Consider the following 23,229-nt stretch of genomic DNA (forward strand, 5'->3'; position numbering starts at 1 on the left):
TACTTGGCATAGATATTATATAATTTAAGCAATAGTAATCTATGGAATTTAACCAAGCACTTATATGAAGTTGCTCATTCTTATTATAGATAGGAACCATGTATAATCATTTGTTTAGCTACTGTTCAAAGTTACAACATTGAAAAACGTATTGAAAAAAGTGACTTACGACTGGGCCTTGTACTTATAAATGCTGCAGCATGCCCATAATCATGAAACCAAAATTTGAGTGCTTGGCAACCAACATATATTTACGGGGGTTGTAGCGCAACAGGATCATGTGATCGCAAGCTTCCGACAAAGCATAGTCAATGGGGGAAGCTGAATTTGCTTAAGAATTGCACGATTCACTCAATGGCAGTGATTCACTTAACAACTTTGCAAAATTGGGCACGACTCATTTAACAACCACCTTGCCTAACAACAAAAATCTGGTCCTAATCGTGGTCATAATTCAAAGACTACTTGTATACACAAAAAGCTTATCAAATGTTGGCAGGTTCATTCATTCCATTCCAAAATGAAATCCATGGACTGTTATTTCCCATCTGCCTTTGCCCTACAAGTGAGCAAAGCTTTAGGTAGAATCAAACTATCTTAGAGATGGCTGACTTTCATCTTAGATTCAACATTATGTTAGTCGCTGTGAAGAACTTAAGCCCCTTTAAGCTGCCATAATATGGGACCGTAGTCACCGCATCTTCTGTAAGTATAGGCTGCTGCTTACCTTTTGAAGAGTAGGATAGCAATAACAATAATGATAATCAAGATGACCGCAAGGACAGGCCCCATCACCCACAGCATTTCTGGTTCATCTTGCTGCTTTGGTGATACCTCCATCACAATCTCATCTGAGTAGGGACTGGCTGCATACTTCTTCTAGAGAATGGGAGAGAAGAGTAGACAAAGACAATGGAAGTGAAGAACTTCTTCCATTATTCTTTTGTTATCCTCTGCCCAATAACCCCATGAGGTCTATCTAAAATTTTCTTGAGCAACAACCCTGGAACCATCAGATACTAAGACCAAAATCAATTGTCTCCCCTTTGGTAAGCAAAAATTTACAACAGCCAGGAAGTATTTCAATTGCAGAATGAAATGGTCCAGTTTAGAGCAAGTTGCCAGTCTCAAATGCCCAGAGTCAAATTACAGTCTTTGGTATTGCAGCTAAGTGAACATGGTTGCTTATAGGTAATGACTAGGTAGTTTAATTTATTAGCCGTTTTAAAGCATGAAAATGTGAGTAGATACAACAGGTACCACTTCGTTGGCAAGACATTCTCTGTGCCTTGACGTATAGTCATGCTGACTACATAACCACGGAAATGTCTTCAGACAATGTCGGCTCCCTCAACTAAGAAATGGAGATGAGCACCGCCCCCTAGGGTGGGACACGACTGGACAGGGGAAACATTTACCTTTATAAACAGACCGCCAAGCTTGATAAGTTAGGGAACACCCACTGGGCAAACTACTGCATGTTAAAAGTCATTGGCAGGCAACAATCTAAGCCTTGAAAATAACATGTTCACCTACGGTTTCCCACATATACATCTGCATTCAAATGGTTATCTATAAAACTAGAGATGTTCTTGCCTGGTGCATTCACAGATCAGCACTTAGGTATGCTATTCTCAAGTCAAAATAGAAACCATCTGTACATTGCCTTTTCAGATTTACCTTACAGGTCAGGAAGAGACACAAGAACGAACACGATTACCCTTTTTATAAATAATACTAATTGCCGTGACCAAGGAAGCAGCATGCGTTGACCTCTTTTGAGCCAGTGAAGACTCCTGCTGATCTAAAGTTGGACAGCTGGAGGATGAAACTTTAAACAGCCTCTATGATTATTTTTTGGCAAGAGAAGCAGAAAACACTCATATCAGTCTCTTTTTGTGGGTTCTCAGCAGGATGCATATATATAGGGCTTAATTTGAGCCATATTTCCTGATTCAGTGTCAGACCTTAATGCAAGAACTTGAGAAATAGGTAATCAATACTTAGAGTCCATTTTAAAGTTGAGAATAAATTCCAAATGTTCTGGGATTGAAGGAAGGAGCTACAGAGATTTTGAACACCTGACCATTCTCATTTTAGAAAGAACATATGCTAAATGATAATATCCCCTGTAATGTTTGCACGGTTCTTCAGCCAACAATACTTAATATAATGAGAATCATAAGGGAAGCTTTAGTTTATAGCAAGTAGGATTAACCAAGCTCAATATTAGAAGGGGCAAGCAAAGTACTAGAGCTTAGAGTAGCCAAGAAGAAACTCTAAGAGCATTGGAGCTTAGCTATAGAATAGCAGTAGCTGGATCACTTCCAGGGATGAATGGACGACTGAAAAAGTGAAGCTGATAATGTACTAAGAATAGGGAGCTGACAAGCAGATTGGTTCCTTTGACCCTCACTGGGCAAGGAGACGATGCAAGATTGCCTAAATTGCACTCCATAGGGTTGCCTCTCACAAGGAGGAGGGAAAACTGGGAGCCACGAAAACGTGTCATACTTGCTCCAGCCACAGTCAGAGTCTTGCAAAAGACACTAATTTCACACTTTTTTTGGGCTAATCGCTGTTTTAGAAATTGCCTATTAACTACTTTAAAGAGATTAGACACCTTCAAAATGACAAGGCAGTGCCTTCAATCCTTAATATAAGAAATTGAAACTTTCTTTAAAAAGCTTTAGAAATTCAAAAGAAATAGCAAAAAGGAACACAGAGTTTTGAGCATAGAAAGTTTTAAATGGATTAAAGGGTCTGAAAACATCAGAACATTTGATCTCGAATATTAAGACTTTGAAATTAATTCTAGAGAATTAAGTATTTTTGTGGGAAAATGTTTTAGATATTGGAGACATAACGAGATATAAAAAGCTAAGCAACTTATAAAGGGTTTCAAGACATTTTTTAAGGAATTGCATCAGGATACTGAATCACTGTCTCAGCAGTGTTGTCTATTCTTAGGAGCAGTCTGTTCCCAGATGAAACTGTTATAGAAAAAAAAACTGCAACAAAATCTGAGAATGTGAACAAGAATTTGTCATTAGACGTGCAAAAAATAAAATCACCTAAGGCTTTAAAAATTAAGAAGAAAATAAGAATGCCAATTTCAGAAAGTAATTGATATAATTTCACCTTGCTGGAATTTCAAGAGGCTTTTTAAAGTTTTTTTAAAATTAGAGATGAGTATCAACAATAATATAAATGGATTAAAGAGCAAGATTGTTTTACCTCAAAAGAAGGAACACAAAGTGGCTTTATTCAATCAGGGTTAAAATGGGGACATGTTTTTACTTTGAGTGGTTGTTTTTGGATTTGCTGACACCCAGACTGGAAAAATGTTGTGTACTGGATTTGCTTACAGTTAACATTATGTTTAAGGCTTTTTTCCCTTGTATATGTATATTGTATCCTAACTGGACAGCATTTAAATTAGTTTTGTGTTTAATTGACTTTTTATTTAAAGTATAGGATCTTTGTGAGCTCGCTCTCTTTAAAGGACATAATGTTCTTTTTTGCCATGTTAAATTTCAGCCTTTTGTTTATATCAGGATACTGGGACCGCTTTATGCCTTCTAAATGCGGACTTGCTTATAGTTGAGATATGGAATAATGAGTTTTATATTTGCTAATCAATATATTTATTTTAGGGATCTGTTTGATCTTTTTGGTGATAGCTGGATTGGAGAAGATATCACTTATTAGATTTGCCACAGTTTAAGAGTTGATTTATGGGATTAAGAGTTTTATTATCTATTATTTAAGGGAATAAAAATAGTGAAATTGTTTATACTTACTATGATGAGCTGGGAAACCACAATTTTTAGTTGTTGCTTTTATTTCTTTCATGTTTTCTTGCACCTTTTATTCTCTTATGTTTTTCCTTTCTTTTTTTAGTGTGCATTTTACTATTTAATTAAATTTTTAAATAAAATTTTTAACAAAAAATAGCTGTAGCAAAACATATCAAATACCTGGAAAGTGCACTCCGCTAGCCATGAGTGCCTTAGTACATTCACTCTTGTATACTGTAATACACAACTTGTCCTCAGCTGGCTGCTCAGAGTCCTCACCCTCCCAACTTGGTTGCACATTTGCTATGTCCGTCACTGAAGTGTTCAGACTGGGTGACTAATGGAGCATTTGACCAGCTCTAACGAGCCATTACAAGTAAATGAGGCTGAAAGTAAGAGCCACAGTATAGGACAGGACAGAACAGAAAGACCCAAATATCTTCATTATGCTGGACATTACTTACTCATCCACACCAGTGTGCAACAAAAGATAATGCAAATGCTTATATGGACAGGCAAGTGGAAGGAAAAACTTCCACAACCTCCACTATGCCAATCATCCAACAATGCTAACTTTGTAACTGTCCTTTTTTCTTTCAAGTGTTCTTACCGTATCACCATCCTCCAGTGAAGCCAGCACAAAACAACGGTAGCTCAAATCTTCTGAAAGTGGCTTATTAAAGAAGCCTTTATAATTTTTTTCATCTCCCAAAACAAATGTTTCTGGCAGTTCTTCCACTTGGGCTGCGATATAAGGCTTCAGGCGTTCTGCTTGTCGACGTTGGCGTCTTTCTGTGGCCCCTTGGTTTATGGCCTCAAGTAGCTGGAGAGCCAAAGAAAGCTTATGTAAGAAAAAGTTCTGCCAGATACCTTTGTGAACTGCACTTCACAAAAACTTATGCTTTTAATAACATTCGTTAATCGAAAAAGGTGCTGCTGACTTTGTGCCACCATAGACCAACATGGCTCACCTCCTTTAGAAGACAAGGATAATCCTAACCCTAACCCTTTCATTATATGAAGAAAAAGGAAGAAGAATAGGTGAAAAGAGTTTAGGGCAGTAAGCGATTGACAATACCCAATGCAAATATTTATTTATTGGATTTCAAGAGCATTCAACTCCAAAAAAGATTCTGGAGGGCTTACAACATTTAAAAGAATTATTTAGAGAAACATACATAACTACATAAATATTTTCCAGAAAAAAAAATGGCCTGGAAACAGAACCAAGACTTGTGGAAGACTTGGGAGACTTGAAGAATGGGAGCAGTTATGTATGTCACACAGAATGCATTGTAGTAGTCCAAATGCGAGGTGAATAGGATATGAGTGACCATCTGAATTTCTTCCTGATTGAGGAAAAGGTGCAAGTGGAACACAAGTACTATTTATTTATTAGTTAGACTTCTATACCGCTTCAAAGTGCTTTACAGCCCTCTCTAAGCGGTTTACAAAGTTAGCATATAGCATATTGCATATTAACATATTGCATTAGCATATTGCCCCCAACAATCTGGGTCCTCATTTTACCCACCTCAGAAGGATGGAAGGCTGAGTCAACCTTGAGCCGGTGAGATTTGATTTGCTGATGTGCTGAACTAGCAGTCAGCTGAAAAAGCTGCAGTACTGCACTCTAACCACTGCGCCACCTCGGCTCATATTTACTGTTTGAGCATTACTTGTGAATCCTAGAGGATTTCCAGACTGCATACTAGTCTCAAATGGGGAAGTACAACCCCACCCAAGACCAAAGATTAAAATATCTGAGATGGGGAAATGTCGGGGTGCTAAAGAGGCACATCCACTTTTGTTGTGGATGTCTTGATAGGGTGCCTCACCCAGCAATTTGATGTGTATATTAAACAGGAGGGACGAGAGCATTGAACTTTGAGGGACCCTCCTTTCAACACCAAATGGTACTGACCATTGAGGAAGGAGGTGAACTCCTGTAGCACAGTATCCCCACTTCTAATCTGCCTAACTAGTCCACAAGGATATTGATAAACAGTATTGAAAGAAATCAAGGCGCTTGAGGATGGATGCAGCACCTCCATCCCAAATCTGCTAAAGGCCAATGACAACCACAACCAGTACTACCAGAGTACTATATCCTGGCCTGAAACCCCACTGAAATTGGTCCAGAACCCTTTATAACTCCTATCCAACCACTTTAACCAAAAAGGGGAGGTTGGAAACTAGATAATCGCTTCCAAAGTATCTATTGTGGAAGCCCATGAATTTAAACTTTCAGAGAAAAATAATAGTTTGGCAGGCTTTGAGATGGGTTTATTTTACCCAACAAGCATACTTTGCAGTCTGGAGTACTGTCAGACACATTATAATTTTCCATATTGTATGTCTGCATTATAGCAAAGGTGTTGTTTTTTTAATAAAATTCCATATGGTACTAACAGATTTCATAGGGGATCCAGATTTGTAAAAATGAAGATCATAGTCACCCATAAATTCATAAGAATGATATAAACATATCAATAATTTAATTACATTGCTTGTATATTTAAGTGTGCTTTTCTAATGAATACAAATGATTGCCAGGGTTTGAAACGGAAATTCTAATTTAAAGTGAAGGAAGGCATAACATATATTTCACACAAAATGGTAAAAACAAACATAAAGCAGAAGAGCAAATATGATTCCCAAAAGATAGACGTTATATAAAACCATGCTGTTATTCAGTATTAGGGATAGAGGCTGTTGACTTTTGGTCTCCAGAATGATATTGTTGCTTTACATCCATACACTGGGTCTTCAAGTCCTATCTGTTGAGGTCAAATACAGATACTTCCAGAGTGTAACCTTTTTGCTTGGAAGAGAGTGTGTGAAATAGAATGCAGAAGGAAATGAAGTGTGATCCATAAATGCAATAACACCTCTGGGAATTCTAGCATAATGACTTCTTTCAAGTTAAAATTGCAGGCAATTTTTAGATTTAGTTGGAGTTAATGGGCATTTGAGGAAGTTAGTGCTTCTAAGAACATTAAGAGATGGTGATAAACTCTGCTGTCCTAGGGGAATAATCTCACACATGCAAAAACAAGGATATCCAGCTTCAAAAAATGCCAAATTCTCTATCAATACTACTATCCCCAGCACACAGGATGAATATGACTGCTGGTGAATATGACTGCTATAATCTTCTCAGTTTAGTATATAGGCTGTGGATAATGCTCAAAGGCCTTTTGGAAAAGATGGGTCTTTACAAGTTTGTAGAAGACCACTGGAATAGGGAGTACTCGTACCTTGGAGGGTAGGCCCTCAACCATTGATGTCCTGAGCAGATATTGTCTGCGTTGTATGGGTAGCTTTTATCAGGCAAAAGTGGCCTTTTTAGATACCTTCATGCCATTAAGGTTTTAAAGGTATTAACAGCATTTTGAATTGTACTTGGAAACCTACTTCCAACTAATGCAATTATTCAATCATTGTGTTGTTTTATTCATGAGGGGAATCACACATATTTATCATTTAGGTCAGGGGTGTCAAACTCATGTCGTCATGGCGGTGTCACATGACATATTGTGATTTTCCCCCTTCACTAAACTGGGCATGGGCGTGGCCAGTGCGTGATGCATCCGAGTTTGACAGCCCTGATTTAGGTGCACGGTTGTCCAATCCTTTGGCTTGCCTGAGCCATACTGAATGAAAAGGAACAGTCTTGGGCCACATATAAAAAATATAATATAGTTAATGTATCTAAATAACAAACTTCCTTTAAAAATATTTTTATTATCTTGTGGGACTGCATTACTAGCTATCCAGGGCTGTGTGTGGTCAGCGGGCCGTGGGTTGGATACACCTGACTTAGGAGGTCACAGATTCAACGCTCAACTAAGAAATCTGAGAAGCCCTGCAGTAGCATATATCTTTCTTCTCATACCTGGTCCAGTTCCATCTCATCTGGACTCTTCAGTCTGGAGGCAAGTATACTGCTTGTGTGCTCTATTGGTACTACCACAATGTAGTACGACCTGTGGAGGAGGAAGAAGAAAGAAAAGGTGAGTTCTAGATATAATGGAATGCCCTCCATAAAATCCTTGTAACGGTCCCTCACTGCTTCACTTTCTTTGCATTCTTCAGACTCTCATGAATTAGAGAAATAATGTTGTAAAGCCTAGTTATTTTATAGCTGAGTACCAATTTCAGTGGTATGTTATGGAACCATAAACACGAATGAGACTTCAACAAGCTTTGCAAGGGATTTGCATTCTTTACTCAAGTAATTGGGCAGATAAGGTCATCTTGGGTCCTTTAAAAGGAAAGAAAGGGAGATTATGGCTTTATGGCCTTAATTACCATAAAGAATATATAACTTAAAGAAGCAATATGCAGTACAAAAAAATAATTGTCTAAAATCAGAATCCTATATGCTAATCTCTTGTATTTTGTCCTTGCTATTGTGATATATTTTGGAGCATTTTGTAGTTGAATTAATCAGTGTCTATGAAATCGGACGTGATTCCCAGTGATACCATCTTACTGCCCATACAAAAACCACTTTGCAGGAATTTCTATTCTGAGTAGGAAAATACAGTACTAATTCTACTATATTGTTTTTTTTTGGAAAACATAGTGACAGATCAATATCAGAATGGAATCAGAGATGTGGACAGAGTATACCTGACTGGCACAGAAGTCTTCACTTTGGGGAGGGTGAAGGTGAACTGTCCATTATGGATATATTTGTATGTGGAAACAGGCTTTGTTTGGAAAACATCAGGTGATGTCCTGATGAAGACCCGATGTTGCAATGCGCCTGCACTACTTCCCCGGTTTGTAAGAGCAAAGGAATAATTTGTGTCCGGCTGCAAGTCATTAATCAGCTTCTTCATAGAATGTCCATCTACCTCCACAGTCTGCCCATTGTATAGAATCTGAAAGCAAAATAAATAAAGCATTGGATTTCACACTTAGAAATTTTCTCCTAGGAAAGAAATTAATTTTGTCACCAAATTTCTATTTCCAAGTTGGGTCTTTGCTGTGATCTTCTGGTAATATGTGAAAACTGATTTTAACTGTAATCACTACTAAAATGAGGTATTTATCTTGGGAGTTTCTCAATATTCAGATAGCACTCGTTTTCTAATTCCACTTCAACTGGGCTCTAGACATAGTTCTTAAACTGCAATTATCTTGATTCTGTGGGAACATTGTTGTCCAAAATGATACCTTGTGGATTGCTTTGGAACTTAAAGCACGTTTTGTTTCCGTAGACTGCAATATACTCTTGATGATTCCTATTTGAATGGATGATTTCAGAAGGTGGCACTCAGAATCTTTCTTGTGCTAGTCTTTGGAAGAAACAGCAATTCATGGTGCCTCACAGTTTTGTTACTGATTTTTAAATATAATTTTTATTGCAGAAAATCTTAAGATTAAAAACAATAGAAATATTAGAAAAGAAACAAAAGATAAGGACTAAATAAGAAAGAAAATAGAAAAAGAAAGAAAAAAAGAAGAAAAATTAAATATAAAGGTTTTGTTACTGATTTTTTTAATGTTTTAATTTTATGTTGTTAAGAGAAAGACAGATATATAGAGAGAATAAAAATTCCTTTTCTTTCATGGCTGATGCAGACTTGCTCAGACATTTGGAATATAGTGAGCATCTCTGGTTTAACAACCAAACTTTGATTCCATCTTTAACTATAGTCTACTATGGCAAAGCAACAAAAGCAATCAAAAACCCCTCCTCTGTTTCTTAAATAAACATCTAATACTTGCTAAAAACTAAGATTGTGGATGGTAAGCCAATATTCTATACGAGTGGTCCTCAACCCCCGATCTGTGGACCAGCGCCGGTCCGCAGCAGGACATGCAAACAAGCAGAGCCCCATCGGTGGGATGCAGGCAGCATCAAAACTGCGCCCCCTCCAGTCTGCGGAAAAACCTTTCTCCACAGAACCGTTCCCTAGTGCCCAAAAGATTGGGGGCCGTTGCACTATATATCCAGGAATATTCTACTTACAATCTCATGAAAATGTGTAAAGTCAGTCACATTTCAGAAGAAAACATACATCTAATACTCCTTGAAGAAATAGGGAAGAAGCACTCTTATACCATGGACATCAGGTTCAACATCAAACAGCCCATTGAAGCATGAATGCAACAACAGACCATCACAGTAAAATGTGAAGAAGGAGGGGGGCCGGTATATGCCAGATGAGGTCTGGGGGCCTACCATAGCTATACATAGATGGGCTCTGGTGTGGAGCCAGAGCCAGCCAGCTGACTGCAACAGGCACCTCATCATAATGCCACTACTACTCATTCCACCAGACCAGTCATTTTTTTTTGCAGGGAATTTATCTCCTGGTCCAGATGAAATAATGATTGTTGCTGGAAGAAACTGAAAGCCTCTCTATTGATTTTCAGTAAAGAATTTCCAAAGGTCCCAGTTCTCCCCCATTAAAAGAAAGAAAAAAAAATCCATGAGATTTATCGTATACCTCCATGCTATCATCTAGACAATGTACGCTTTAATTAAATCTGTTAAAGGGAAAGAGGACACTGTTTGGGCTGTAGATTTAGTATGCAACTGTTTATCAAGTGGAGATAATGCTAATTGTTCCCATGGAGATTTATCAGCAGTGCTTATTAGATTATTAGGCTTTGGCATGGCATTCTACATGTGTGAATTAAACAGTTGGCCACACGTGGAGCCTTGTTTGGAATATTCCTGCTTCACAGATCATATCCAGGCCAGTTATTCCTTCGGTACCTAACCCTGCACATAACCTGCACAGCTAGAATCAGCAATAGGTATAAGGAAGCTCATTTACACTTCTTATAATTGCATGGCTGCTCTACAGTTAGCAACCCAATAGCATCACCTGCTCCCAAGTCTCCATGTGGCCAGCTTGCAGGTGAAATTGATGTCAACTCTAACTTAACCCTCATCAGCAGCCTAAGCTATATTAACCTAGCCAGACCTTCTGAACTTTACACACTGTAGTATCTTGATAATTCATTAGTTCTATTAAGAACACATTGGATCTGTTGAACTGGAAATGAGGAAATCCCAGCACAGAATCCACTATTAATAAACTTGTCAGGCTTCCCTGTCCAGGACTCAGTTGTAAATCTTTAAATCCTGATTTTAACATGCTTGGTTAGGCAACAGAAGTTACATATCTCTGTCAAGGTCATCTTCCCTACTCCCTCCAGGAAGCTTAATCTACAGCAGTGGTTCTCTGTCCATTCAACATAGTGTGACTAAATACAAATCTTTATTGCAACCTAGAAGGCTTATTAAACAGTTGATTCTTGCCGGTTACGGTGAAGGTACAGTTCCTTTCTTATACTCCTGGGACTTTACATCCGTTGATGCTTCCTTGTGCCTTTTCCATGCTTCCATGGATTCTTTGCTCTGTACTTCAAGGCCCTGAACCTGAATATTGCTGACTGTTGACATAATTTGCATCTCTGTTCTGAGAACCTTTTGGCTTAACTCTCACAGTATATCCACTCACTGCTAGCAAGGTCAGCAGGCATAACTTCGTACCAAGATGTTTTTAGTTTGCTCTAAGGCATTGTTTAGAGTGGTCAGATGTCCAGAATTATGCCAGACAGTCTGGATTTTGTAAATATTTTCCCTGTCTACGCTCTGGTGGCTCCCGTTTTGACTGCCATTTTCATCGGTTCCTGTACATGTAGCATATTTGGGTTGTAAAACTCCAGGCATCCAAAAAATGGCATCTCTGTTGCCATCCAATGAAAGTCCAGACTTTTGTAGCCCAGATATGATAGTTGTGTTCTGATTTTTTGCAGGAAATTTGGAGGAAGTGAGAGTACATCCAGACATGAGACTGACTTGGCTGTCCTCCAAGGAGTCTGCATGATGATGGCAGAATGATCTGGGTGGAAAGGAAGTGGGAGACATAAATACAACATCTGATGCAAGATTCTGACTCTTTATCTATTCCCTGGAGGCTTTCAATACAAAATTAAATAGTTTGCTACAGGCAGCTGATGCTGCTAGGGTCTGCTAGTTAATAGAATAGAATAGAATAGAATAGAATAGAATAGAATAGAATAGAATAGAATAGAATAGAATAGAATAGAATTCAACTCTTTATTGGCCAAGTGTGATTGGATACACAAGGAATTTGTCTTTGGTGCATATGCTTTCAGTGTACATAAAAAGAAAAAAATGTATTCATCAAGAATCATAAGATACAACACTTAGTGATAGTCATAGGTTCCTAATAAGCAATCAAATCATACTAGGAAACAAACAGAACAATATAAATCATAAAAATACTAGCAACATGGTTATCGTCATAAGTGGGAGGAGATAGGTAATAGGAAGGATGAGAAAAATAATAGTAATACAGTCTTAGTAAATAATTTGACAGTGTTGTAAGAATTAGTTATTTAGCAGAGAGATGGCATTCGGGAAAAAACTGTCCTTGTGTCTAGTTGTTCTGGTGTGCAGTGCCCTATAGCATCGTTTTAAGGGTAGAAGTTGAAACAATTTATGTCCTGGATGTGAAGGGTCTGTAGATATTTTCACAGCTCTCTTTTTGACTCGTGCAGTATACTGTACAGGTCCTCAATGGAAAGCAGGTTGGTAGCAATTGTTTTTTCTGCCTGTTCTAATTATTCGTTGAAGTCTGTGTCTGTCTTGTCTGTATAAAGGCAACTCCCATCCCAGGTCTCCTTGTGTGTATCAGTAAGAGACAGAAAGCACAGAAATACAAATGTGCATGTGGGAGGGTAGGGTTAACTTGTATCAATCTAGTAAGTACTCATCTAATATTTCCCTCTATCGTTACATTTTTTATAGGTGAAGGTACAGTTTGTTCTCTCATCACGATCTTTCTTTTGCTTATAATTTTATAGGGTTGTTATCTTCCTTTTAAAAAAGTATTTTAATAGGCATGTTTAAATATTACCTTAGCTAAATGAGTTACTCTGAATAAACTCCCACGGTACTAAGTTTATGTTTCTATGCCCTTTACTAATACAGTAAAGGGAGCATTTAGGATATGCAAGGAATTTGGAGGGTCTGCCTAGCAGCTGATTACTACACTTTAGTGATTGAGACTTAAAAGAGGTAGAAATGAGAAAGTGTAAGTAACTCTGCAGCAGCTAAAACAAAGCATTCTGCTGCCAAACTCCTGATGTGGCTGTCTGGGTTTTAAACGCTTAGGTGGTTTCAACAAATAGTGACCTGGTGGCAGCAAAACAACTGTTTTCAGATAAATAGTCTGATCCCTTATCACTTTTATCAAATCAAAGTCAGATTTAGGACTGCAAGGAAGACTCTACAGTAATTACTACACTTAGATAAGGTTTCTATCTTGGATGTTGATAGTACCTTACCTTGAATGGTACTGCCGATTTATAAGAATCAGGCACTTCCCAACTAAGTAGCACTGAGGTTTTCATCACTGCGCTGACACGGAAGTTCTTTGCGAACACTGCAATTAAAAAGACTTCTCTTGAACATTGTCAGGGGAACAACTAAAGGCAACTGTTATCCAATCCTGCCCTTCCACATCTTAGATTTAAACTAACACAGATTTTTTCACTTCCTCCTTTGGCTCGTCATCATAAAAAGTCAAAAGAGAATAGTTACTGGGTACTGGTTCCTGAAAGAAATTCCTTTTTTGAAGTTTACATGACATCAGTTGTGAAATCTTAATCTGTTCACTGCCCTGAGTCCTTCGGGAGAAGGGCGGTATAGAAATTCAATCAATCAATCAATCAATCAATCAATACAATGTTCATGGCTGTTCCTCCCCTCCCCTATTATAAGGTACAGTAAGACTGAACAAGATAAGGTAAGACTAAATGGGATGTTTTTTACCCATTTTCTATCATAGGAATTCAGAATTTGACCACAGCAAGAGGTGCCTACCTTGTTCCATTGGCATCGTTCTTGATTGAATGCTGGGGCTGAGAGGTCCCGCCCCCTTGCTAGTGTGGGCTCTAACTTTGATGTCATAAGTTGTATCCGATTTGAGATTGGTCAGAGTGATACTTTGTTCCTTAGTAACATTGGTCAGGTTTTGCTGGCTGTTTATGTCTCTGTATACAACTGTATAGTTGGTAATTTTTCCATTCCTCTCAGCCAGCAGTGGTGGATTCCATGTCACTTTAGTGGTGGAGGTGGTAAGCCCAACCACCTCCAGGTTCTGAGGGAAGCCATTTGGTGGCTCCTCTGGAGTACTTATTTCCTTCTCAAACTCCTCCCCAGGGCCTGCCCTATTCTTTGCAGACAATTTGAAGATGTAAGTGGCACCCTTGTAAAGTTTGGTCACAGTGTAGTGATCGTCATCTTTTCCAAACTGAATTACTATCATCTTCTCTTCATCAGCACATTTGTATCGCAGCATGTAGCCCAAGAGCTCTCCAACCATCTCTTTGGGTGGCAGCCAATTGATTAGGGCAGTGTTCATAGATGTTGTACTGATCATCATAGTAGGTTTGCCTGGGACTGTGGAACAAAAACAGGATATTAGGCTATGAATGGAAGCGAACTTAAGATCTTGAAGAACTCAAATAGCATTAGAGCAGAACTACAAACTGAATCCCAGCATCTACACAGATTTTTCTGAGATTATGCTGCATCAGATTGCAGATAAATGATCCCATATCTAAATGAATTAGAATGTTAAAAGCATTTTGCGCACCCAGGATGGCACATGTGAACTTCCAAAGTGCCCTGAAGTGGTTGAGCCTAGGAAGAGCTGTTCTTCATTGTAATTCTGAATGGGTAGCTCAGTTTTTACTACTTTCTGTATTCCATACTTAAATAAAAACAAATAATTTGTCCAAGTCTTTATTTTATGGGATGGTGGACACTTTAACTCCAGAAAAGAAGAATAACGATTAATCTAGCATGTTATTAAGTGATGTAGCAACATGCAGAAGAAACCAAATTATAAGATAAATCATTTAAAATGCAGAAGATACAGGTTTGGTTTTTAGCTTTATAAATATATCCAAATTTAACAATTATCCACATTGCAACCAAAATCGGTATCTATGGATTCCTTATCCAGCTCTGTCTTAAATCTCAGTGCATCTATTCAAGCATTCCTTGAACCCCAACATTTTTCAAAATGTCAGATAATGCAATCTTGGATAGTTTGAACAAGGTAAAAAGTATAATTATAACAGAGTTATTTGGTTACTAGTATAAGTTATAGAGGACATGTCCAGACTCGGCTTTGGAATCCCTCCTAGTTTGATGCAGAGAAATTTCATAGTAGCAGTTATAATTTCACCACCTGTGTGAGCTCTCGAGAGAGTGTAGCATGCTGCTTGCAATCAAAATACACTGTGTTTAAGCTGATGAACTGGTTCCTGCTAGGAATGCTGATGTGATGGCTGTGCAACAACCTGATTCCAAATTTTGTATGTGCAGTACAAATTAAGGGCTGCTCCCATCAAAGCTTAACACCTGCTGTATAAAATGGATGGTTTCATATCTCAGTTACACCCACAATAGATACATCTCTTTCCCCCACATCAGGTGAAATTGATGTGTAAATCCAACTGCAGCAGAACTATTGAGACCCTTTTTACTGCCAAAATAAGCATTAGCCTGTGTTGGATTGTGGCACCCAGAGACAAATCACAACAGCACAGTAATATTCCACATATGGTTTGAATAGGTTTAGCTAAGTTATGATGATGATGCTCTGTGAAAGCCATTCAGATTATGGAAAATGTTTTAACAAACTTTTTACTTATTTCATTGGATACTCTGGTGATAGGGTGAACAGAATTGATATGACAAAGAAACTAAGAGATGGCGGCACTAAGAATGGCACAAGGAGAAATCATTCCAGTATCTATGGAATGATTTTGAAGAACTTGGAACTAATCTAAAATTTTGTCAGACTACCTGGCATATATTAGATCAGAAGAGATTAACCCACACTTTTTATATGACAACAAAGCTCCAAAGATATTCCCCATCTCATTTGTTCTCCAGATACCTGGCTTCTCTTTCTACCATTGCATTAACATTTCTGGAACGAGTATATTCTTCAAGGAAAAAGGTTTTAAGAATGTCTGTTGAAATTTGGCAAATACCAAGACAGAGTAGATAATCTTTTCATTCATTGTTTTAAAAAATTTAGTTTACAGTCTTAAAAAATGAGCAAAATCTGAAGCCAACGGAGATTAGCATACTGTAAACAACCAGGCATCATTCCAAAACAAGAGACTACTACAGAAAGTCATTTAAAAAGCTCTGCTTTGTTTCATTTGATATACTTGGATAAGACTGTAACTACAAATCCTGAATATAGCAGGCAGTTCCAATTGAATCCTAGTGTGCTTTCTATTGAGGAACTTTGTGTGTCCCCAAGTACATTTCCATCATCTGTTTGTTTGTGCTTATTTAGCAGGAAGAAGGAACAGGCATAAGAAATGCAGCATTTCCTTAATCAAGGGTAATAATTTCTGTACTGCAACTAATTTCAATGCTCTTCTGTTTTTGTAGTTTTATCTTCGTTTCAAATATCATTTCCAAACAGGTCAATAGAGTTAAGTAATTATTCAGAAACACAGCTCAGAAGATATGATTGAGTCCTAGACATCATTTAATTCATTACAATTGTATACTTCAATGGTTTCCAATCTAAGGCATCACTGGCGAATTGAGAGTCTAATATGGGTAGTTACTGATACAGGTACTAAAAGATTTTTTTTTAATTAAAAGTCTCAGGAAGTCACTAAATTTGATACAATTTTATTCATGCTTGATGTTGGCAATTTCAGTATTTTTTAAAAGTTGATAAATTTTTTTTATTTTGGGTATCTGAAGTATGGCATCAGGCAAAAATTATCTGTGCTGCATGGTGTATATAAACACAATGTTGTCAATTCTTGACCATATTATCTGTATTAAAAGCTGTTGTCCTGATCCAGATAAAGGAAAGATTAAGAATGACAGACACAAAAAGGCATCTAAATGAAAATATATGTTTCCCACCCATGTACCTTGTAAGGACATATAATTTCTTCTTTGTGTGGTATACTAAAGTTGAGATAATTCAATGAATTATAGATAGGATCAGAACAGACAAAACAGTTTATAAGAACATCAATATCAAGTGATGACTATATGCCTGAGATAGACAATTTAGAGCCTATCCGTGCCATGAAATGTGGTAATGGCCACCAGTATAGATGGGTTTTTGAAAAAAGGCAATCCATGGCAAATAAATCTACAAAAAACTGTTAATCATGTGAGCTAAAAAGTTCCGGTTCTGCTTGAGACATCTGCTGTTGCTAATACCTGTAGATTAGAAAGGATGAAATGGACCTTGGGGAACAGAGGTCTGTATTTAGTTCCATTTACTACCAACAGTCTACAGCCCAGGTTAAAGGGGTAGAACTCTCAAATATTCCCAATTTCTTTGAAGATTTACATTTCTGCCATGACTTCAACTACATCAATGATTCAGCAGCTCAAAAAAGATAGTAAAGTAGGCCTGTCCATCAAGACGTATTGTAGAACAAATGGCTTACCTGCTCCAGTTGTAGCAATCACTCTGGCCTTGCTGCGGGCTCCATCCCCTTTAGTGGTATAGGCTGCGATGCTGACAGAATAGGTAGTTTCTGGTAAAAGGCCCCCTATGATGGTTTCCTGTACGGAGAAAAAAAATATCATATATATCAAGCAAATAGAAAAGGAAATGAGTAGCAGAGCATTTCTGACTCTCAGCTCTACTCTGGAGTTTTCCTCTAACCAGTTTAAAAGTGTGTTTGGTTTCAAGCTCTTTTAATTCTCACAGCTAATACATCTCTTCACTGAAACTACAGAGTTAAAATTACAAATCAGAAAGGCACATTTTTAAAGATTATAAATATAGGTCAAGAAACGTCTCTTTTCTCAAATCGGGTACACAGATATTCAACTTTTTTCCTCTAATTTGGGCAGAAAGCAGAAAAAATCTGGAGAAGTTTGTAGAACTTTACAATTATAATGCAACATGACAGAAGTTACTTGTGGTCTGATAAGTGAATAGTGTAATTTAATCAATAAACAACAAAATAATATCTCTTAATTGAACGTCACCAGTGGAGAACCAAATGCTGTTGAGTAGCTAATAAAAATAATCAATCATCCCTTAGTGAGGCACTACTTTGTCATGGTTGTGCTGCTACCGTGTTTCCCCGAAAATAAGACCCTGTCTTATATTTTTTTGAACCCTGAAATAAGCGCTTGGCCTTATTGCCATGCACTCAAAAGCCCGATTGGGTTTATTATCAGGGGATGTCTTATTTTGGGGAAAACAGGGTAGCATGTTCTGAGAAATGTGAGAGCTATGCTAGACCTTCAAGCATTCTGGACAGATGTCATCAGAAGAAGCAGATGAAGAGTGTCTCTCCCATAAACAATATGGTGAGACATAACTTACAGAAACCTATATTGGATCAGTTATTACTTGGGTCAATAAGACCATGCTAGGTGTTGGAGTTTCTGGACATCTGGTGACAAGTGGATTACAGGATTCAGGACTGTTGGCTGAGCAACCAGGGCCAGCAGCTGAAGAACTACTGGAAGAAAAAAATTCTTACCCATTGCAAATATAAAAAGACTGAAAACAAAGAAATAATGATTTGCTATTACAAATCCAATAAAAAGAGGTTATCTGAATAAGGATCCACAAGTTCTGGAAAGAACAACATCAGAATCAGAAATAACAGAATAGCAGCTAGCAGATCAGCATCAATTTATAATATGAAATAAAATACTCAGAAAAGTAGAATTAGGAGAACTGCAAAGGTCTATCCAGGCCAAAGAAACTAAGCCTTGCCAGAAGTAGCTAAGACAATAGAGACAAACCAGAGAGAGTTGATGGTAGAGGAAGCCAGCGTAGCTATTAAACCATTCTCGTTTCCAAACCAGGCACCCTCTCCTCTAACTTCTCAGAAACAAAGAAACCCCTAACTGAAAAAAACAGGAGGAACTGAAATGAAGAATTACGGAGCATCTAGAATAGCACAAAAGCATCAGAATAAGTTTGCCTGATTGAAGCTTATTAAAAAAGCAGCTTGCACAAGCAGTAAAAGATGCCAATACTGTAATATCAAACATAAGCACCAGCTCATTGCAAGAAATAAATCAGCTGATGTACAGCATGGTTGCAATTATAACTGAACACCTGGGATACAAAATCAACGAAGAAGAAAATAAGTCAAATAGTGTACCACCAAGATGGAAGATTAGATTGGAAAACAAGAGCACCAAGATAGAATAGATGAAAAAAAGGAAGCTGAAAAACAAAAAGACCTAATCAAGAAACATCTCCTAGAAACAAGTGAAACTAAGGAAGCACTGGAAATAATAAAGCAGCAAATAACAGCTTTGGCCAAAATGATCAGCAGATATGCTCAACTTGCACACTGCAGAATCTTCAATTTCAATTGAATCTGAAAGGTTTCTACCAATCCATCAATGGAGCCTGCAGTAAATCAATCAACATCTGACAAAGGAAAAACCAGCTCAGTTCCAGGAGCAGCTATGGAACAATCCAAAGAAATATAATTTGTATGCACCTTAGACAAAAGGAGGTGGATAAGAATATAAAGAAGCTGAACTGAAATAACTTGTACTAACTGCAGAAATAGTACAAGAGAAAATAGCAAGGAAGATCAAGAAATGGTCAGCACCAAGTAAAGATAAATTGCATGGTTTTTGATTGAAACACGTCATTGGTCTACAATGACTCATTGCCAAGCAGTTAACAACATACTGCAAAGATATGAAATGGAAGATTGGTTAACATCTGGCAAAACCTATGTGATAATGAAAGATCCAAGAAAAGAATAGAATAGAATAGAATAGAATAGAATAGAATAGAATAGAATAGAATAGAATAGAATAGAATTCTTTATTGGCCAATTGTGATTGGACACACAAGGAATTTGTCTTGGTGCATATGCTCGGTGTACATAAAAGAAAAGATACATTCGTCAAGAATCATAAGGTACAACACTTAATGATAGTCATAGGGAAACAGTCAATTTAAATCTTAAGGATACCAGCAACAAGGTTACAATCATACAGTCATAATTGGGAGGAGATGAGTGATAGGAATGATGAGAAGATTAATAGTAATGCAGACTTAATAACTAGTTTGACAATGTTGAGGGAATTATTTGTTTAGCAGAGTAATGGCGTTTGGGAAAAAAATGTTCTTGTGTCTAGTTCTTCTGGTGTGCAGTGCTCTATAACGTCGTTTTGAGGGTAGGAGTTGAAACAGTTTACAGTATGTCCAGGATGCTAGGGGTCTGTAAATATTTTCACAGCCCTCTTTTTGACTCGTGCAGTATACAGGTCTCCAATGGAAGGCAGGTTGGTAGTAATTGTTTTTTCTGCAGTTCTAATTATCCTCTGAAGTCTGTGTCTGTCTTGTTGGGTTGTAGAATCAAACCAGGGATAGCACCAAGCAACTAGAGGCCAATTGCCTGCTTACCAACAGCGTTCAAATTGCTAACCAGTGTGATAGCTGATGCAGCCAACAGCATCTAGTTGAAAACAAACTCTTTCCACCTTAGTAGAAAGGAAACTACCCAAACAGCTAAGGAACAAAAGATCAGTTCCTAATTGACAAGATGGTACTGGAAAACTGTAAGAGAATGAAGACCAACTTAACTGTAGTTTGGATTGATTACAAGAAGGCATTTGACTCCCTGCCACATGGCTAGATATTCAAGTGCATAAAAATAACAGGATCAGTAGAAACATCAGCAGCAGCAAAGTAGAAATCATCAGTAGAAATCATCAGCAGCAGCAAAGAGCAATGGCACAATGGAAGACACAGTTAATATCAAGAGAGAAACCTTTCAAAGAGTCTGGCTATCACCACTACTGTTTGTCATTGCACTGATTCCTCTGTCAACAATACTGAACAAGTTAGGCCATAGCTATCAAGCATCAAAAATATCTGCCAGACTATCCCACCTTTTTTACATGGATGTGGAAAAACATCATTTGAAATAGAATTGCTGCTTAACAGTGACCAACTAAACAGTAAAGATATTGCAAGTAAGTTTTGACTGGACATATATGGCCATCCTCTTCATCAACCAAAAAAAGGTAGTAAAAACTAAGGAAGCAAGATGCCCTATGGAAATAACATCAAGAGTTTGGATGAAGACCATGGCTTCAAACTGATAACATTAGACGTGAATACAATATGAGAGTGAAGAGGATCTCAAAGTTCAAACTCAGCGGCAGAAATATCATCAAAACAATTAACACTTTGGCAGTTTCAGTTGTTAGATACACAGCTGGAATAATGGACTGGACTCAACCAAAACTAAAAGCCCTGGATAGGAATCCCCAAATATAATGAGAATGAATCATGCCCTTCATCCAGGCAGCAACAAATTCTACTAACCAAGGAAAAATAAGCAGGCGTGGAAGGTTGCAGGTACATGAGACAGGTGAAGAAGAAAAAAGGGCACCGGAAGAATATTTGAAGGATAATAAAGAAGATGCACTGAAGCTAGCATACCATGAAGGCTTACTGTCTCTTTCCAAGACCGAATTGGCCTACAAGAAAGACCAAATGAAGAACAGAAAAGCAACATGGAAAGATAAAGTATTGCATAGTCAGTACAATAAAAGAAATGGCAGGCAAATCACATAACAAGAAGACCTGGCAATAGCTAAGAGCAAGAAAATTGAAGAAAAAGACTGCACAAGATCATGCCTGAAGAACAAATGCATACAAAGTCAAAGCTGAAAAGACAGCAACAGACCGCAAATGCCGCCTCTGCAAAAAAGCTGAAGAAATAATGGACCACCTAGTTAGTTGCTGCAAGAAGAGCACAGGCTAATTACAAACAGGATGACAAGGAAGCAACAATGGTGCATTGGAATATCTGCAAGAAAGACCATTGGCCTGCAAGCAAGAACTAGTGGGACCACAAAATAGAGAAAGTCATAGAAAATGAAAATGCTAAAGTGCCTTGGGCCTTTAGAATTCAAACAAACAGGCATCTGTCACATAACCCTCCAGACTAAACAACTGTCAATAAGAAAGACAAAAAAGTCTGGTTAGTGGATGTTGCAGTATCTGGAGACAGCAGAATGGCAGAGGAAGAACTGGAGAAACACAACAAAGACCTGCAAACAGAAGTAGAATGACTGTGGCAAAAGGAAGCAAAGATAATAATAGGAAATGCCTTGGGTGCAACCCTAAAACATCTGGAGCACCACTTGAACATCATTGGCATTGACAAAATCACCACTAGTCAATTGCAAAGGGCAACTTTACTTGAAACATCTTGGGATGATACCTTCAATACCAGCAAACATCTGCCTGTCCCAGATCCTTGGGAAGGATTTGGTAGGTAGATAAAAATGCCAAATCCAGTCTAAACTTCTGGCTGACTGTGTAACCAACCATAATTTATTATGGCCGTCCATCCCACTAAACCTTGGGCAGTCTACACAATGCAAATACAGAGTTAAAATGGACAACCCAAATAAACAATAACAATAAAGACATGGTTAGCCTCACAGACACATTAACCCCAGACCTGGAAACAGAGCCAATTCTTAAAGGCTTTTTGGAATTCCTGGGGCCTGGGTATCATCCGTATCTCTGGAAGGATGCTGTCCCAGAGGCCAGAAGGAGCAACAGAGATGGTACAGTTCCTGTGTCACCGCAATATAACAACGTTTAATTGAGGGGTCCTAGAGCATAGTCATTCTGCCAAAAGTATTGGGCAGGCAGAAACAATCGGAGTAGCAATAAGGAAAGATTAGTTTGGTTCCATCTAATTAGTATGATAATTTATCTGTTTGGTCTGAAATTGTTAATCTCTCACCTCAATCTTTCCACTTTATTTGCTTTAACTTTCAAAGCTTTTCTTTCAGTTTATAAGTCTAAATTTTACTATGTCTTATTTTCATTTATACAAAATGCTTTCCAGCATCACTGTTTATTGAATTTTAATTGCTATATGAACCACTTACAGGAGACAATTTTTATTTTTAGAAATGGAGTCAAAATTTAACAGAAAGGTTCCTCAAATCAACAGGTCATGCATGCTATGTTATATGCATGTGGTGATAGGAAAAATTTCTGTGTTGCAATGTATTGCTTGGATACATGGCAAAAACAAAAAACAAAGAACTCCACCATCAAACCCCAGGGCAGGGCAGGAAGCTAATATGACTGTGATTACAAAAAGAGCAGTAGTTCTAATTGGCAAGAAAGTTTTCCTACAGAAGTCTGCAACACATACCAAACTTACCAAAAAATAAAAATAAAAATTGGGATGGGCAATAAGATTGTGGGTGAGGCAGCCAAGTTAAATCATTTGCCGTTATATGCCCAGGTGTTCAATAAAATGCCCATCCCATAAATGGAGAAAATAGGTTATAACAACAACCAAAGGAAGTTGCAAACTCCATAGAAAAGAA

At 37.8% G+C, this 23,229-nt stretch overlaps 1 protein-coding gene across 2 annotated transcripts in view; it reads right to left on the bottom strand.

Moving 5' to 3' along the window:
- Positions 1–23,229, bottom strand: part of PTPRF (protein tyrosine phosphatase receptor type F) — a 331,301-nt gene that overhangs the window by 41,915 nt on the left and 266,157 nt on the right. For both annotated transcript variants that reach the window (XM_070941423.1, XM_070941424.1), the window contains 7 exons: positions 17,313–17,430; positions 13,684–14,262; positions 13,146–13,243; positions 8,439–8,692; positions 7,699–7,789; positions 4,411–4,623; positions 728–879 (listed from right to left, as the gene is read on the bottom strand). In XM_070941423.1, the coding sequence (XP_070797524.1) occupies positions 728–879; positions 4,411–4,623; positions 7,699–7,789; positions 8,439–8,692; positions 13,146–13,243; positions 13,684–14,262; positions 17,313–17,430 (1,505 nt within the window). The remainder of the gene's footprint in view (positions 1–727; positions 880–4,410; positions 4,624–7,698; positions 7,790–8,438; positions 8,693–13,145; positions 13,244–13,683; positions 14,263–17,312; positions 17,431–23,229) is intronic.

The sequence above is a fragment of the Pituophis catenifer genome, unplaced genomic scaffold (assembly GCF_029215685.1).
Source record: "Pituophis catenifer annectens isolate HBS135680 unplaced genomic scaffold, rPitCat1.0.hap2 SCAF_3, whole genome shotgun sequence".
Lineage (NCBI taxonomy): Eukaryota > Metazoa > Chordata > Lepidosauria > Squamata > Colubridae > Pituophis > Pituophis catenifer.